The 19,274-nt window shown below is 33.8% G+C and overlaps 1 protein-coding gene across 14 annotated transcripts in view; it reads left to right on the top strand.

The window, feature by feature from the left end:
• The window catches only part of Ppfia2 (PTPRF interacting protein alpha 2), a 338,232-nt gene that overhangs the window by 279,928 nt on the left and 39,030 nt on the right, over positions 1-19,274 (top strand). For all 14 annotated transcript variants that reach the window (XM_069989192.1, XM_069989190.1, XM_069989222.1 and 11 more), the window contains 2 exons: positions 1,662-1,816; positions 8,699-8,792. In XM_069989192.1, coding sequence (XP_069845293.1) covers positions 1,662-1,816; positions 8,699-8,792 — 249 coding nt within the window. The remainder of the gene's footprint in view (positions 1-1,661; positions 1,817-8,698; positions 8,793-19,274) is intronic.

Below are 19,274 nucleotides of genomic sequence, written 5' to 3'. Positions count from 1 at the left end.
GGCTCACGTCAATAATCTGAGCTACTCAAAAGACTGAGATCTGAGGATCTCAGTTTATAGCCAGTCTGTGTAAAAAAGTCCATGAGACTCATCTCCTATTAACTACCAAAAAGCCAGAATTGGAGTAGTGGCTCAGGTGGTGGAGCAAGAGACATGAGTGAAAAAAACTAAGCAACAGTGCCCAGGACCTAAGTTCAAGCTGTAATACTGGTGCGCGCACACACCTACACACACACACACACACACACACACACACACACACACACACACACACACACACACACACACACACAGAATTAAAAGGTAGTAGAATCTTTAAAGCAGGCACAAGTTTATTTGAAAATGAAAGGAAAGCCATGAAAGTAATGAGAGTTCCCAAACAGAGAGACCTCCAAAAAGGAGTCCATTAGAGCTGTCTCAAGAGTGGTCATTACAGTATGGGGCTCCTCCCATATCTCTGGGCTATGTGCTGATTGTGTCTCTTAAATATAATGTTTTAATGCCGCATACTTTTGAAAATAAAGCTTTCTGAGCCGACAGACATTTCTCTTTTGACTATTATTAAATGTTAACTTGAAGAAATGATACATTTCAATATATATTTCTTCCGCATGACAAGAAAACTAATTATATTTGAGCATGACAAGACATTGCTTTTGAATTTAAGATTATGAACTCAAATGAATGTGAACAAGTAGAAAATTATACATTATATCATCAAATTAGAAACTACAAAAACTTATAGTACTATATATTGCAGACCTATTAATACAACGCCAAGCATCTTGACCAGAAAGTGAATCTACTCCAACTATTTAGAAATCATTTCATCTTACCATGTATCTAAAAGAATATTGTGAGTGATAATTAAGAAATAATATACACTGATTACTACCCTTTATGATGTTTTCTTCCAGAGTATAACTAAGATGATTTTAGAATTGAGCTTCAAATGTGTGAGAAAGAAAGGAGGCTAGGAAAAACTCCAGTAAAACCATAGGTTATGATGGCAACTTCAACTTCACAATTAGCTGATGACCATCTACTTAAAATTAAAAAAAAAGAGGGACCCATGCCTATAATCCTAGCTACTCAAGAGGCTGAGATCTGAAGATCACGGTTCAAAGCCAGGCCAGGCAGAAAAGTCAGGGAGACTTTTATATCCAATTAGCCACCAGAAAACTGGTAATGGCACTGTGGCTCAAGCAGTAGCTCTAGCTTTGAGTTGAAGAGCACAAGGACAGCACTCAGGCCCAGAGTTCAAGCACCACAACAGAAAAAAAAAAAGATTAGGAAAAAATACAATAAAGTCTGATGAAGAGATATAAACAATGTGTCAAATACTAAATAATCTGACATTTACTATTCAGTTATTAGACCATCTCAAGACCGTTCATTTATGTGGTCTGGTGTGATAACACCGAGAATAAAAAAGGAGAAAACCTTTTGGAACAAGAAGACATGTTCATACTGAAAATGTGGCCAGAGAAACCATGATGCTCAGGAAACTACATTTCAGTGTCTTAAGAGGAAGCTGGGAAGAGGGAGAAAATAACATTCAAAGTCTCTTTGTTCCTCCTTTTGTACGTTTATAAAGGAAGCAAGTCTTCTGTACCATGTGCACCAAAATGAACAATTGTCCTTTTTTGTGTGTTTTGCAGTAGTTTATCTGTCTCTCTTGAGCCAGAAAGCCTTGGGCTTGGAAGTGCTAATAGCAGCCAAGACTCCCTTCACAAAGCCCCCAAAAAGAAAGGAATCAAGTCTTCAATAGGACGTTTGTTTGGGAAAAAAGAGAAAGCTCGTCTAGGGCAGCTCCGTAAGTATGCAACCTGTATGTTTGGTGGCCCACTATCAGCACTTGCTTTTGTCCCTTGTAACTGTTCATCTACCTTTCTTTTTTCTTCTTTTCACCTCTTCACTTTCCTACCTGACAATATGTTCCGTCGGCTTTGTAAATCCAACTCAGCTGAGTAACACTGAATATAAGTTATCCTGAAAGAACATTACAAAACTTCCAATTCTTTCATTTCTGTTAATAGTTGGAAATTACTTAGTGCTAATATTTGTGAAGCCACAACAACTCTGTGAGGCACCTATGATTACTGACCTCCTCGTTTATGAGTAAATAATGTCTTAGTAATTCACAGAAATCATATTAACTTTAAAACAATTGAGTATACTGCTATTTCGTCTTGTCTATTATCTTTTGAGTGCTGAGGGTTTGAGCCTAGAACCTGGCTATGCAAGGCAAGTTCTCTACTGCTTGAGCTACATTTCTAGCCCTTTTGCTTTTACTTTTATCTTATTTTTATTTTTTTATCTTTACTAGGTTTGAAGTCAGGATCTCTCACTTGCTAGGTGGGTGCTCTACCACTTGAACCACAACCCCAGTCCCTGGTTTTGCTTTTTTGAGACAGTATCTTCTCAGTATCTTTACTCTGGGTGGCCTTGAACTCATCATCCTGCTTTTGCCTCCTAAAGCAACTGTGCATTACCATACCAGGCTCTGAGCAAGAGGGTTTAATTCCATAGAGGAGCAGAGGGAATGTACACACTTTTGTCCTTAGCTAAGGACAAACTACTGATGAGAAAAGCAATGATAAAAGGTTTAGCGATGGAATTTTTCAGAAAGTAAACCAATTCTCTTCAAGGAACTGAAAATAAAATATCTCTATTGGAAATAATAATTGAGCAATAAGAAAAACACACACATACACAGACACACAGACACAGACACACACAGACACACACAGACACACACAGACACACACAGACACACAGACACACACACACACACACACACACACACACACACACACACACACACATGCATAAGCAAGCTCCAGAAAATCATATACATAGCAAAAGACATTAGTACCAGGACTTGACCATTACTTTGGAGAAAGTATCAATTTCAGCTTGACTTTTGTTCTGAAGGGTGTGTCCAGGTTGCAACAGGAAGACCATTAAAGCTTTTCTAACCCAGGATTAGAACCTTGTGATGCCCAGTGATGCATCAGACCATGCTAATACTCTTTCTGACGTGTGCATTCAAATGCAATTCATTTCTTCCTATCCATTAGTATGGAAACAGTCTCCTGGGCAATCAGTGTTTTAACAATCAGGGGGAAAACAAAGGAGGGGGTAACAATGCTCAATAGGAAATGTACTCATTACCTTACTTATGTAATTGTAACCCATTTGTACAGTATCTTTACAATAAAAAATATAATTTAAGAAACAGTCATTGCTTGAGCTAGGGTAGAGTGGTAAAGCACTTGCCTAACATGCATACAAACCTGGGTTCAATTCTTGTCCTGCAAAGGAACAACTAAAATGACATGCATGATCCTTCTATCTCTCCCCAATAATAGCTTATCACTCCCCTACCCTTAACATCCAAGATGAGGAAGATGAGGTGACTACTAACAGCTATCCTTTTAATTTGGTCACCTGTCAGTTACTTTATAATCTACCACAATCTGAAATATACACAAATACTACAAAACTCTAGAAATATGTATCTTTAGTTAGCACAGTTGATAGCTTAAGACACTGAAAGCTAGCTACCAAGAAAATTTGAGCCAGTACTAATATACTCAAATCATATTTTATGATGATGCTCTCTGAAGGCCAAAGTAATATATCTGAAATGAGAGTAGTCTGCTTAAAAAGGATGGCCAAGTATTTGGCTACAAACATTGGATGAGGATACAATAACTGATAGTTTTTTGGAAATGGCAGAGATATGTCAAAACAATGTTAGGAAGACCACCAGATAAATGAATTGGAATTTGGGAAAACTATTTACAAGATGAGAAATTATAAAATCATATAAATACATTGGAATAAAATACTGGTTACTTAGTGTGAATAGAATGTACAAATGAATAGAACTATCCCCATACTCTCATTTTCCATCTATTAGTTATACAAAGGGAAATTGTATTGTTACATTTCCACCCATATTTATACAACATTCCAATCAATATAATCTCCATGAACCCCCTAAAATAAAATCCCCCAACAGGTTTTCTTGTTTCACTTTTCATCGTTGCAGTCTTATTTCAATAATACGCAACTTCCTTTGTACCCATGCCAGCACAACCCCTTTAACTAGTTCCCTTTCACCTACAGAGTGTATTTCTGCCTCCACCCCTACTCCTTCTACCCTGCTGAGCATTGCTTTTCCCGAACTTCTCTATGCTGTTCTTGTAGGAACTCTCATTTTTTACTTTTGTCTTCTCACTTGAAAAGAAAGAATTCACCCAGAAAAGACTTGCTAGCAGGAGGGCATCAATATCCAGATTGCGAGGCTTAAAAATACCAGATAATTCAAAATAATGTCTTTATTCCCATTTCAAATGAACGAACTTGTGCTAAACCTTTGTTAAGTACAAGTGCCACCAATGAGCTTTAGGAACCTGACTAAGATATACTTATTGGTACAAAGAAGCTTTCAGTTTACTGAGACATATAGTATATTTTCATGCAGAAGGAAATAAAACAAAATTAAAGTTCAGTAAAGATAGATATCTACATAGATACTGACAGAGAGAGATTGAGAGAGAGAGAGAGAGAGAGAGAGAGATCTGGCCCCTTAGATTGTTTTCTACTAGAGTATCTGTCCCTGCATCAGGACAACTGGGAACACTGTTTCTGGACCGTAGTATTCATCATCATGCATAAGTAGTTAGAACAGAATACCCTATAGCTTGACTTTCCATTTTATCTGAAGGCAATAAACAATTTTGAAATAAAAGAAAATTAAGGCTGGTTAAATATAGCCATACATTGAGTATGTACTTATGTATATAAGTAATATTATTATATGCAAATATATAAATATATATAAATGCATATATATAAGTAGTATAAGTATATGCAAATATATTCACTGAAAGAAAGGAAAAATCAAAATTCAACAAAGTAAACACCAGGAAAGGGGTATTTGAAGGGGGTGAGGTGGAGTCAAGTGGAAAGAGTTGGACAAATGGAGAGGAGAAGAGGGAGAAAATGCATTAGGAATCCAATATATAGAAAATTAAGAAGAGTGAAGGAAGGGGTTGGAAGGGAAGAGATGGGTGAGAATATTGAAAGGGGCAATATTGATCAAGATATATTCACAAATTGCTTTGTTAAATGGTAACTCCTTTGTACAATCACTTCAATCTAATTTTAAAAAATTAAATAAAATACATAGTTCTCTCAGACTAAGCTCCTTCCTCCCTTGACGAAGCTTCTCAGATTCAGGTGAGGGAAGGCAGTTTAACAGGCTCTCAACATCCCTGAAGACATGAGTAATGAAATAATTAGGTGGAATTAATAGCTGGTTAAATAATCATCACCCAATGGTGCAGGTGATCGGAGCTGCTCCATCTTCAGGCTTTCTGGTTGCAAGGCTCACTCTTTTCCGGTTAGCCCTTCTCCCTTCTCCCTTGGTCTTACACATTTCAGCACTGTAAGAATCTGATTAGCATCTGTTAATGAAGAGTATGAGTAGGAATCATAAATGAAACATTGGTGCTATCCCAAAGAGACTATCGCAAAATGTAAGAGGGCTCCAAGCTATCAGACTTTCAAAGTAAAATGTTTCTTTTTGTTTGTTTTGGTGATTTGGAATAAGTGTGAAATCTTAGTAAAATAAAAACAAGAAAAGCAAAAAGAGCATTCTGAGCATGGCTTTAGCAAAATAGACCCTACTTGGCAAGAGTGAAGTTCTGAAGTCTTCAAATCCCTGTACCTGAAAATAAAAGTATATATTATAAAGTAAGAAAATAGAAATGCTGCTTTAGCAAATTTCTTTCACATAAACAAGGGGAGGAATATATGTTAAAAGTTTTTGTTTTGTATATTAAATTTTAATTCCATTTATGGCTATATGACAGATTGAAATGTAATAGTACAAGCCCACTGAGTTACTATGATAAGCACAATTCCATGTCAAATATATTTCAACAAATGTGGCTGAAGAATAAAATAGTGATGTAGGTAGTAGATATCCATGAAATGTCCAAAATAGTGATGTAGATAGCAGATATCCCTGAAATGTCCATCGTCATGTAATCTGTCTGATGAGAAAGACTCTCCCATCAGATTGAGAACAATAACCACAGATTAAATTGTAGAGTTTATAATCTGGCTTGGCTAAGGTGATCCTCAGGTAGGTAAGTATGGGAAATGAACCTGGTGTTACAGGGGTAGCAGAATCAATTCTGGGGGAAGGGAGGAAGGCCTCATCTGAAAATGAGTTAATTGGTCTATAACAACTACACTTGCTGGCAGTTTGCCCACACTTTAGAGAACTATCCTGAATGTCATGATTCATGAGTTTTACCTACTTTGTGCCATATTCTTCTTGGTACTTTTCAAACAGAATACAGCCTCAATAATCTATTAAATCCTTTCGAAACAAAACTACACAAAGAATTTCAGAGGACTCAGTAATTCTAATTTCTTCATTCATTTCTTTTGTATAGGTTTACTCATGAAATGAAAAATATCAATATCTAATTTTGACTTTCAAAATACAACTAGAACTTTCTTTGTTTCCTTCCACAGATTGCATTGCTAAAATAAATGTTCTTTTTCCATGAAAAAGTTGAGTTCTTGAAAAAAAATCAAATTATAAATTGCTAGTTATTTTATTGCTGGGAATAATAGTAATAAAGCCTAATTCATGTAACCATCTATTATTTGAAAATATTGCATCATTTATAGAGTGATTAAGCCTTTTCAACAAAATCCCCAACAAAAAGGTGTGGACCAGTGGAGAATTTTATAACCTTAAAGTGAATCATTCACTTTTGTTTCTATGTGAAGAGAGCATTTATCTTATTACTTGCAGATATGAATAATAATTCATGGAAGTATACTAAGACAAATACACAGAAGGGAAATAAAATAAAAATTTTCATTTACTATATTTATTAGAAATTTTCACATTTGGACAGGTCTCTCAGGATTATTTTGGTCAGCCAGTGAGTATTTTTCCTAATGAAAACAACAATGAAAATATTCCATGATAAATAATGACTTCAATATTATGTCATAATGAGTAAAATATGTCATAATGAGTGAAATAAATTTTGGCTATAAGCTCCAATTAGATTTAGATGAAAATCGATGTTTCAATTAAAGGTATTTTCTTAAAATTATTCAGTTCACTAATAAGATTATCAGGCTACAAGATTAAATTATATATACTGGAATAACATAATTAATGATTTCCAGTATCATAAATTGTCAAAAGAAAATGTGGAAAACTGAGGCAAAAAACGTTCTATTCCAGTCTAGTAAAGAAAAAACATATAAAACCAAGACTTACAAATTTTAAGTAAGAAAGTATTCATTGCAATCAGGGACAAGTGAAAGTTGTCTTTAATAGTTTTTACTGATAAATTGGTGACTTCTTTTTTTTTTTTTTTTTAATGGTCATGGGGCTTGAACTCTGGGCCTGGGCACTGTCCCTTGCTCTTCAGTTCTACTGCTTGACCCACAGCATCACTTCCAGTTTTCTGGTGGTTAATTGGAAATAAGAGTCTCACGGGCTTCCTGCATTGTCTGGCGAGCCTCAGATCTTGGCCCCCCAGTAGTTAAGATTACAGGTTTGTGCCACACTAGCACCCAGCTAAATTGGTGACATTTTGAGAGTACTCTTTTTAAAACCGTTGGCTTCATCCCTCCTAAACTTGAACCAACTATAGTTTAAATCCCTTCCATTTATATGTATCCATACCTTTGTCTACTTAAAATTAGAGCATTTTTAACTTGAGATGACTTGATAGTTTTTCATATACATAAAATATGAAAGAAAAAACACACCAAACTTATAAATTTTCATTTTACAATTACAAAAGTTAATTTGTGAATCAATTATACTTTTAGAATTCTGGACTGAAATAATTATACTGTTAAAGTAACAGGTCTATATTTAATACAGACAATTTTTTTCTTCATGTATATATCTAAGGCTAATAATATTAGAACTAATTAATATCTTCTTGATCTGTTAAGTAAAAATGTGTTTTCTGATCAAGGTCTTTTGCAGAAAACCTTAGAAGTTTTTTCAGGCATTATGAAGTTTAAAATTAACCCTAAACCCTATCTAGAGTATAACTGAGTTTCTTGTATAAGTCAGACATCTGATCAAAACAAAATTCTTTACCATATGTAACATATAAAGAGCCTTTAAAAGTCAGCAAATACCTGGCCTTTCTCTACCTCAGAATTTTAAACACTAATTAACTTTCTGTTTAACAGTGTATAATTTTCTCATTATATATGTGATATGGTAAATACTTTGAGTATTAGGGGGAAAAAACAAATCATTCAGATTATACAAAGATGCACTCTGCATTTTCCATTATCAAAGTCAAAAATTGGACCTGAAGCTTGAGTATTGCATACTGAAGTGTTTGCCAGTGCACAGGCCAAATTGACCATTTTGAACTTTTTCCACATTTACATTATTGTGCAAGATAACTATACACCACTAGGTAGTTCCTCTTCAAATTCCATTCTTTCACTGTGTTTTTATGTATTTAGCTGTGTTGCCTTATTTATGTTGAGTTGGAAATATAATATAAATTTCCTAAAGTAATGTGATATTAAACAGTTACTCAAACACACTTTTAAGAGTATAATGTTAGAATGATCAAATGTGTATGGATTAATGTGAATAGTTACTTCTTCACAGGAGGTTTTATGGAGACAGAAGCTGCAGCTCAGGAATCTTTGGGGCTAGGCAAACTTGGAACTCAAGCTGAAAAGGATAGAAGACTAAAGAAAAAGTAGGTTTGGAAACCTTTTTTTTTTTCTGTTGCTCCTGTATTTATTCTTTGCCATTGTTTGCAGGGACTTAAGAAGAGACTAACTGGAACCAAAACAATGCCAGAGTTTTCATAGTATTACCTAAAACACAATGCTCATGTTTTCTGATGATAATAAGCCATAGTTTAAAATGAGTATAAAAATCCTCAGCTGATAAAGAACAGCTTTTATAAGTGACCAAAACATTTATTTACAAACTCAAGAAAATATACTATCTAACTTTGTGTTTTCTCTCCAGACAATTATAAGCCTTACTCTTTATAATGGGGTGTGGAAGAAGAGAAACATTTCTCTGATTGAATATAAACTTATTTTAGACTTATAGCAGACTGCTTTGCATCTGTCAGGAAACTGATAGTTTATCTTCATTCATATATAATATGGAACATTTAGATGACTTAAAAAATTGGCAAGTTTTAGTTTCAGCAGCTGTTGGAAGGCAAATGAGCCCATAAATAACTTATTTTTAGGATACATAGTAACATTTTGAGGGACAAAATAACAGCCTTAGAATTTTTTCTTTAAAAATAAAAATTTTCATCATTCAAGAATCTATTGTTTAGTTATTTTTTTTCTCATTCTCAAATACTTACTACGTTGTCTTTATGTTCAAATTTCCCTTCTTTCCTGTGAAAGAATATTTATGGCCCTAGTCATCACTCTAAAGATATGCCCTATGGTTACAACACATAATATTATTGTCTTCATAGTTTTCCATTTTGCTTGAGTTGTAGTTTTTTGTGAATAATAGGAACAGTGTATTTATAAGTTGTAGAACATCCCACTAACTTGTATATTAGTCTGTTACTACCAGATTGAATAGAAATACCAGATAGGAGAAAAGATCTTAAAATAGTATTTCATGAATAAAATCTAATGCTGTTATATTCAATGACAAATAGTTCTAATCACTCAAAATATATTAAAATATCACAATTTGTTTCAAGATTTTAATTTTGTTTAGTAAAATCAAGAAATTCTATATGTGTGTAGCTTTCTATGGAGAAAACGTGTAGGTTTTTCTTCAATAGAGATTTTTTTCAATTAAGTACAAGGTGAAAGAAATATGAAAAATTAAAGCCAGCCTGGGTATTGTAGATATATTCTATAAAAGTTACATCTCAGTTTCTTCTAAAGGAATATTAACCAATGATGTCAATATGTCCAGCTTTCAAAATTGAATACAAGGTTAACACACTGATGTAGACACTATATCATCTGTTGGCTGTTGGGGCCAAGTAAATCTTTTTTACAGCTCCTATAGTAGAATATTTTATTTATGCAATCATTTAAATGCAATTATTTCAGGTGTAGCTATTATTAAATTTATACTCTATTAGGCTGATATATAAATTTTGTAAAATTAGTTATCAGTTCCTAAGTAATCTTACAGTCCAAACTTGATCTCACCATATTTCTACAAGTGTTTTGTTTCCCAACATGTTTTGTCAAGATATATTTATAAAATGAATTATATAGAATACTTGTCATCTATACTAGACTACTAAGAACATTCCATTAGGCAATAAGTGCTAACATTTCTTCAAGTAATTACTTCCTATAGAATAATGGTATTTAAGTTAATAAAGCCAACAAGACAAAGGAGAGTCAAATAAAATACAAAGTATTTTCCTGGCTTTGTATTTTGTTTTTGTTTTGTTGTTGTTTTTTTGGCTATTCCATAAGAAGCATAAATAGATAACTATTTTTTCATGAGACATATATAAATAAATACCAATGATTATTCAGGATTTGCTTAATATGATCTTTTTGTTTCTGTTATCAGAATGTGATGTGTTTTCATGAGTTTCATTAGCTAGGCAAAATAAATTATTCCTAAAATATATGGTTTCACATTTTATTTCTTTTTTAATGACTCTTAAAATTGATAGGTTGTTCATAAACTTTCTTATGTCTATAGCTTCATTTAAACAATTCCAGTTTTCTTTTTGTAAATGACAGCATGTTCTATTTCATTATGTTTTAAGGAATCATAGGCTTACCTTTGTCTAAATTTTATTTTTAAATTTTCTGATATTTTCTGGGATTCTTTTAAGTTATATGAAAATCATTAAAGCTATTTTACTTTAAATAAGTAAAAATAAGAGTTGGGAAGGTGGCTCAGTGGTACAGTGATTACCTTGCATGCACGAGGCCCTGCGTTCCATTCCTCAGCACCACATAAGCAGAAAAAGCCAGAAGTGGTGCTGTGGCTCAAGTGGTAGAGCACAAGCTGTGAGCTGAAGAACTGGGGGACAGCGCCCAGACCAGAGTTCAGGCCCCATGATTGAAAAAAAAAAGTAAAAATAAATAGAGAATCACTTTTAAAATGTTAAATACTATGTTTCTTATGAAGAGTCGTAAGTAGTTTCTAAATTTCTGTCTATTGATTCACAAATGATGTTTCAAGATTTAAAACTGTGTTCACTATCTCAAATTTTGTATTGCATATTCTTCTGTCCCTGGAATTAAGCAGAGCTAGAAAATAATTCTTACTTTGAAACTTTTCTAGAATATCAGTTATCTAGAATTAACAATCTGTGGCTTTAAATTTAATTGAGAGAAATCTTCTTTAGAGGAGCTAATTATGACACTTAAAAACCATACGGGGGAAAATAATTTCAGAGAGCAACATCTGAGACATTCCAAATCTTTGCAAAATTTAGAGAGTTGTAACGTTGGCAGTCTCAAACAAAGGTGTCATTTGAAGTATACTTACCATCTGGAAAATTTAACATACACAGGTGAGAACAGTTCTAAAATATGTGTTTCTATTTTAGTCTTATTTTTCCTTAGCTTTCTGATACAGACATTCATTTTACTTACATTCCTGACTTTAATCCCCAGATTGGAAATAGGAAATTAGTAATAGTAGATCTAAAAATATTCGCATTTGTCAAGAAAATCTTTTCTGCTTTTGTCTTACTGTCTTCTTTTCCCACAGTAGCTGTTAGTTTAACAGAGAAATGTCTAACCTATGTGCATACTGACTGTTCTACCTCATCTTACTTGACCTTATTTTTGATTTATTTTTTATATGTAACCTCATATATTTCTCTGGCAGAATATTAAATATAGTTCAGACCTAAACTAATTGTAGCAAACTTGAAACTTACCTAGGTTAATATTTTTTATCTTCTCTTTTTAATTTAACCAGTTTCTCTGTCTCTCTGTCTCTCTCTCTCTCTCTCTCTCTCTCTCTGTCTCTTTTATTCTTTGTAGCCAACTAGTGTAGCTTTCTTAAAATATGAGGGGAAAACTATTAACAATTTATTCTTTTATATATAGTCTCTATGTTAACATTGTGATTCTTCAGAGTTTTCTCACTATGAGCTCCCTCTGGTGGTATCTTGACTCAGATCCTACTCCTTGTCCTATGTTTAATTTCAATGGACGCCAGGTATCTTTACCTATTCAACAACAACAAAAAAATCAACATTTTTCCCTTTCAAAACAACTGATAATTTCATCACTTTCCTTTTGTTCTTATCTATTAGAACTGCATCCTTGTCTCAACTCTTCAGCCTGTGTTTTAAGAACAAAAAGACACCTAAAACTAAAAGAGCTAGGACAGCCAGTTAAAAACAACCACAAAAAATATAATTTAAAAAGAAACTATTGAATAACAGAAGTCACTTCAAGATAAAAAATTTACATAGGCTAGTCCAACAAAAAGGAATAAATTTCTAAGTAAAGTTCAACTTCTCTACATTTTATGTAGAGTCTAGGTTTGTGAATTTTATAGTCCTTTCTGGGATTAGAATTTAGTTGATGATAAACAAAGGAACCAGGAAGTTAGAGATCAAAATGTTAGCTTTTTCTCATAATACTTTTATAACAGTGCTCATATATGTGACATATGTATGTGTGTGTGTTTTTTTTTTTTTTTTTTTTTGTCAGTCGTGGGGCCTGAACTCTGGGCCTGGGCACTGTCCCTCAGCTCCTCAGCTCAAGGCTAACGCTCTACCACTTGAGCCACAGCACCACTTCCAGCTTTTTCTGCTTATGTGGTGCTGAGGAATCGAACCCAGGGCCTCATGCATGCAAGGCAAGCGCTCTACCACTGAGCCACCTTCCCAGCCCATGTGTGTGTGTTTGTGCACATGAATCTACATAGTGTCTACAGTACCAAACTTTTAAAAAAAAATGTTAACTGACACAGAGTAGCTTTCAGTCATAGTGTTCTAACATCCACTGACATAAACCTTACTTTTCCTTTAAAAATAAAGTAGTAATGTTATGATTCAAATGTTGAGACATGAACTATTAACATAAATGAACATTTATGTCATTAACACTTTTGTCTGAAGAAAGAAAAATTTAGTATCTGGCTTAATTAAGTATCTGGTTAAATTTTTATTATAATTTCATCAAATTTTACCCTACCATCGCAGAAAATACTTAGCTGTCAGTTTTGTATACATTCATCAGTAGAAATGAGTTGAGAGAGTCTAAGTTCCCTGGGTCATCAATGACCATGTAGTTTAGACCTCAAAATAATTGACAATTTCCATAAGTGTACAATTTTAGTGTAAACCAAATTTGTCTCAGAATTTTGAAGTTACTAATCTTCTTGTTCCCAGTTTTGTTTACTATCAGTTTGTTACCATGCTTTTTAAGTAAGCATTAATTTTCTTCAAATAATTTTTTCTCTAGCATTTTTAAGACCATTTTGCTTTGCCTTTGGGATTCTGAAACATCATTAATATGTCTATTCAAAATTTTTATGTTTCATTTTTTCTACTGAAGATCTGTTAGAAGATTATTTGACATTTATATCCATAAAGGATTTGCATTTATAATAAGTTCGTTTAAATCCAAGACGCTTATTTTACAATGAAAGTGAATTAAGTGATACTAATATGTCAAATTCTCAAGACACACCTGAATAAGCAATGAACATATTAAAAGTGACAGAATATCCAATGAATACTTATATTCAGAAATATAAATCATGAACTCTTTGACTTCATTTTTTATGTGCTAATGTTTTATCCTGACTTTTGTTTTGTTGGTGTTTGTTTGTTTGGTTTTGTCTATTGTGAGGCTTGAACTCAGGGCCTGGGTACTGTTCCTGAGCTCACTTTGTTCAAGACTAGCACTCTATCACTTTGAGCTACAGTATCACTTCTGGTTTTCTGGTGGTTAATTGGAGATAAGAGTCTTATAAGCTTTCCTGCCCAGATAGGCTTTGAACTATGATCCTCAGATCTCAGCCTCCTGAGTAGCTAAGATTACAACAGGCATGAGCTACCATCACCCAGCTTTTCTCCTGCCTTTTAAAAATTACATTTTTTTTGTTAGTAAAAGACAGGTATATGCTGAAATCTTTCTGTAAGTTAGGCATTGGATTGAAAGACCATGGATTTTTAATCTACTGAGTAAGTTATCCCTTTCAATCTTGAGCTACAATACTTATAATGTATTATTATATGCTAGAATTTTCTACATCCTTCTACAAGGATAACAGGGCTAAATGAACATGTATTTCATACTTGAATCAATACTTCAACATCATTAAAATGAAATTAACATCCTAGTTCAGCTTTCAGCAGCTTCCTCTCTGGAGAAGCAGTTTTATCCTTGGAGCATGGTAGTCACAGTTAATCAGTACCAATGAATCTTAATGCTCAAGCTTCAAAGACATAAAAGTGAAGCTCTATAGATTTAGTTAATTTATTCCCCTCACAATCCTTAGGGTCTCTTTCAGTGCATAATCTTTAATGTTTTGAGATTCTACATTTTTAATCTTTGCCATTTGGAAAGTTGAGTGTGCATATCTCTAAGCAGAATAAATGTCACTGAAAATATTCATGCTTCAAGGTATCAAAAAAACTCCACAACATCTGCAATAAATATTCATGAAGTGCACGTATGCCAAGTTTAACTTATAAATCAGAACACACCAGAAGTCAATTTATATGATGTGTCTAAAAGCTATACACATGGAGAGTAAACATTTGTTTTCGTCACAAAAAATTTGTTTTGTATGTTGTTCCCAGAAGTGCGAGGGTGACTGAAATGTGTTGTATAGCTCGTAAATCCCCACATTATGTGGCTCCCATTGCTTTACCATCCCTACTTCCCAACTGGCATTTGATGTGGTTTTCCATTCTTGGTAACTATTGCTTGCTAATGATTCACTCCCATCTTCTTGTATATATATATTTTTTTTTTGGGGGGGGGTCTGGTCGTGGGGCCTGAACTCTGGGCCTGGGCGCTGTCCCTCAGCTCTTCAGCTCAAGGCTAGGGCTCTACCACTTGAGCCACAGTGCCACTTCTGGCTTTTTTCTTTTTGCTTATGTGGTGCTGAGGAATCGAACCCCGGGGCCTCAGGCATGCAAGGCAAGCGCTCTACCACTGAGCCACCTTCCCAGCCCTCTTGTACATTTTTGTATACTTCTTTTTCAGTTCCTCCTCATCTTTTGTATGGTAATGAGAAGAACATCTGTTTTGTGTAATGACTGCACACTTTCCTCATTGAACAATTATATGGTAACAGGCAAATCACAGTTTCATTAATTGTATACATATTCACTTTTTTCCTGAGAATTGGAGGCAAAATTTGCTGTTTTCATCCACATATGAAAAAGCACACAAAATTTGCTGTTTTCATCCACATATGAAAAAGCACAGAGGTATACAAAGTGTAGATTTCAGAACTCAAATCTCCACTGGATTGTTTAATGTCAGAGTATGAACTTAATTTTAAATTCATAACTCAATTATAATTGGATTTTTACTCTCTATAATGTTATATATAGGGAGTGAATAAAGAATTCCTGTTTGTTTTTTTATTCTGAAAACAGCAGAATCTTGTTCTTCTAGAATTTCTTATTTGCCCCACACTCCGTCTCTCTTTGTATCATCCTTTCACAAACTAACCTGTTAGTTTTATCATCACTTCCATAGTGATTCCTCACCAAATCGACATTCCTCAAGGCCAACTGAATCTGGTGATCACCTCAATTTTTCTCTTACCCATTCAGATAGATGAGTCCTTCCTAAGAAGTGCTATCATGTGTTTAGACTTTTTTCTTTCCCAAGATATTACCTGTTTTCTATCCTCCCTTGAACTATTTCATTTTCTTTCTTTTATTTTTTTTGTGCCAATCCTAAGACTTGAACTCAGGGCCAATCTGCTGTCCTTCATCTTTTCATGCTCAAAGCTGGTATTCCACTACTTGAGCCATAGCTCCACTTCTGTCTTTTTGGTGGTTAATTGGGCATGAGAATTCAAAGGATTTTCTTGTTTGGGCTGATCCTGAGTAGCTAGGATTACAAGTGAGAGCCATGAGCCCCCAGCTTTTCCCATTATGTCTTTACCTAATATTTCACACTAATAACTTAAGCCACTAAGAGTTTATTAATTATTATTATATAAATTTTCATTGGGTTCCATTGTATGTCTCATCCTCAAGCATCAATGAATTTCATTCTCCATCACACTCTTCAGAATATGTGTGTTGCTGGAAAAATATAGTAGGGAAATCCGTACCAGCTTCCTTTGGATATTTCACCCTGACCAATAACTATCATGTTTTTCTGTCTATTGTTGCTTTTCTTGCTGGAAAGTCTTCTGCCTTTGAACATGAGTCTTCTGCTGGAATGCTTATAATGAGAAAGAGGGAGAGAGAGAAGAGAGAGACAAAGACAGAGACAGAGAGACAGAGAGAGACAGAGAGAGAACAAAAGAAAGCAGCAACTCTCTTCTTATTCAAGACCATCCCTTCTCAGTTTCTAGATTATTTCGTTATGGTTTCCTTTTCTCTAAGATGAGAAATAGTAATACTCTGAAGCTTAATATTTTGAAAGAAGTATTTTTTGTTTTGCTTTTCTACTCTAGCTACTATCACTTCACTGCTCACTTTGGTGCTATAATCTGATTTAAAAATATTTTAATAACCAATTGAACCTTAAAAAGCAAGACCAATTATATACCACATACAAAACTCATGGAGTGAGTTTCTTCTTGTCTGAAACTTCAGATCCTAAATTCAAAGAGTTATGAACAGAGAATGGTACATTTATTTGTTAGAAGATATGAAAGACTGAAGCGAGCCAGTTGAAAGGTTTTAGGTTTTAGGTTCTCACCTGAAATATTAAACATTTATTAGCTGGTAATAGTCATATCTGGATGGATGCTAATATTCCCAAAGAATGTCAATAACTCTATTTGGTTTTATTAGTTAATTAGTAACCTAATCTGTTCTTTTTTAAATAAGTTTTTATTGTGAAAATACGGTACAGAGAGGTTACAATCACTTGAGCAAGGTAATGAGTACATTTCTTATGAAAAACATTCCCACAAAAATTATTTTGCTCTTACATACAGTGGTTTTTAACTGAAGAATATTTAATTTTGAAAAATCTCTCTTCCTGTTATCCTAATCCTGACAGTTGGCAATGAAGAAATAAATAATGTAAATATATGTTTATGGAAAAGGGTGTATGGAGATTCATGAGATGAAAACTTTAAAGCTTTACGCAGAGGAAGAACTCTGCAAATTCACCTTACCTTCTATGTGCAGCTTGTATTGCTACAAATTTTAGAGTAGTTTATGGATGCAGTAGTTTATTTCTTCTTTGTAACAGACTTTTGAAAGTTATAAGATGAAATACTTAATATTTAAAGAGAGGTAGCTGCTCAGAACTGATTTTAAATTCATTGACTATGGAAATTCAGAGAGGTCTTAAGTGATATGAAAAATCAGTATAAATCTGTACACAAAATCTTTTACAAATTGAGAAGACCAAGATATTAGAACTCTGAGTAATACTTTTCAATGTGTGCTTCATATGGGGTTTTGTTATTGTTTGTTTTAATTTTTTGTAGGTTGTGGGGCTTGAACTCAGGGCCTGGGTGCTGTCCTTGAGCGATATTTGCTCAAAGCTAGCTCTCTTTCACTTGGAGCCACGGCTGTACGTCTAGTTTTCTGGTGGTTAACTGGGGAAGAGTCTCATGGCCTTTTTTACATTGGCTGGCTTTGAACCATGATCCTCAAATCTCAGCCTCATGAGTAGCTAGGATTACAGATGTGTGCCACCATTTCCCAGCTTCTTGTGTTTTTTTTTAAATAATTTCTTTTACAATTTATTTTCAAGTATTTTTATTGGTGGTTATTAAATTTATAAAAAATAGTGAATGAAGATCTGAAGAAGAGTTCACTGTGTGCATATTGAATCAAGTTTTTTTTTATTGAAAATTGAAAAGTTAGAGATTATTTTGCTCCTGGTAGTGAATGGCCCCAATGCTTTTGGGCAATTATCCTGGAAAGCTCCTGTGTCTCCCTTTTCTTCAGAACTTACGATAGAGTTCACAGATTTTGTGTCAACAAAAGCATTCCAAATCTATAAAAAACTAAACTAAAGAAAAATGATCTTTTTTGTTCTTAATTTTTTATCTGTTCATTTATGATATGAAAAATATGATATAAATTTCTCTGCCATTATGATGCCAATTTTTTTCTTTATGTTGTTATTTATGTGAAAATTTAAAGAGCTTTCCACAACTGTTCTAGAGCTAAGGCCAAAGAATATTCATTTTTCCAAAGTGCTCATTTTATTAAAAATACATGGTTTCTCTGAATGAATGCCTTTAGAAGAGGCATGTGCAGGGTGTTTCATTGCACGCCAAGCTTTTCTTTATAATGATTGTGCAATGCAAAAGAAAATGCTCTAATGTGTTTAAGTCTCTAAAAGAAAACTTTCTGCCTCGTATTTTGTTGGATAGAACATATTTTATGAGTTGTAGTAACAGTTTCATTTTTCTAAGAATTAGTCTATTATGCTTAAGTAGAAATTTTAAGCAATATTACCATTGCTTTTTTTGTTGTTGGATTATTTAACTTCCAGATTTTCTCAATGCTTCTACTGCATCCCAGGAATAAGTTGGTACTTCCAAAAGCAACAGTGAAGTCAATGTTGTTTTGCGATGGTTTCTGGTAATATTAATGAAATAAATCTAGCTCATTATTTTTTCAAAGCAACATTTACAAACACCTGTTCAAATAAATAAGCATTTCTGTTGAAAGCCTGCATGATTGGCACCAACTTAACGTTTATTTTTTTCCAGTTCAAATAAAGGAAAGAGGTAATAAGGCAAGGCAAGAAGAGCTATCCAATTCTTTTTCATTTCCTTCTGTTCTTATTACTGGTACACACATATTTACAAAACAATTTTCATTGTAGCGCCTGTTAGAATAGAACATATCTGAACTTGGATTGGGTGTTGAAATTTGATTTTTTTCCCCAAAATAATGTTTAGGGAGTTGGAGCCCAAATCTACTAAGAACTGTGACCAATTATTATGAGAATAAGAATCCAGGGAGTTTGATCTTCAGATCAGTCAGTGCTTCATCTCCTTTGAGAAGCTGCCTCTACAGAAATCTTAGTGTGCATTTTTCTTGAACTTTAGCAGTAGTCTCCTAAGGCTATTTAAA

This window comes from Dipodomys merriami, unplaced genomic scaffold (genome assembly GCF_024711535.1).
Source record: "Dipodomys merriami isolate MVZ:Mamm:240054 unplaced genomic scaffold, mDipMer1.0.p SCAF_10, whole genome shotgun sequence".
NCBI classification, from domain to species: domain Eukaryota; kingdom Metazoa; phylum Chordata; class Mammalia; order Rodentia; family Heteromyidae; genus Dipodomys; species Dipodomys merriami.
This window is presented reverse-complemented; position numbering and strand designations above follow the sequence as displayed.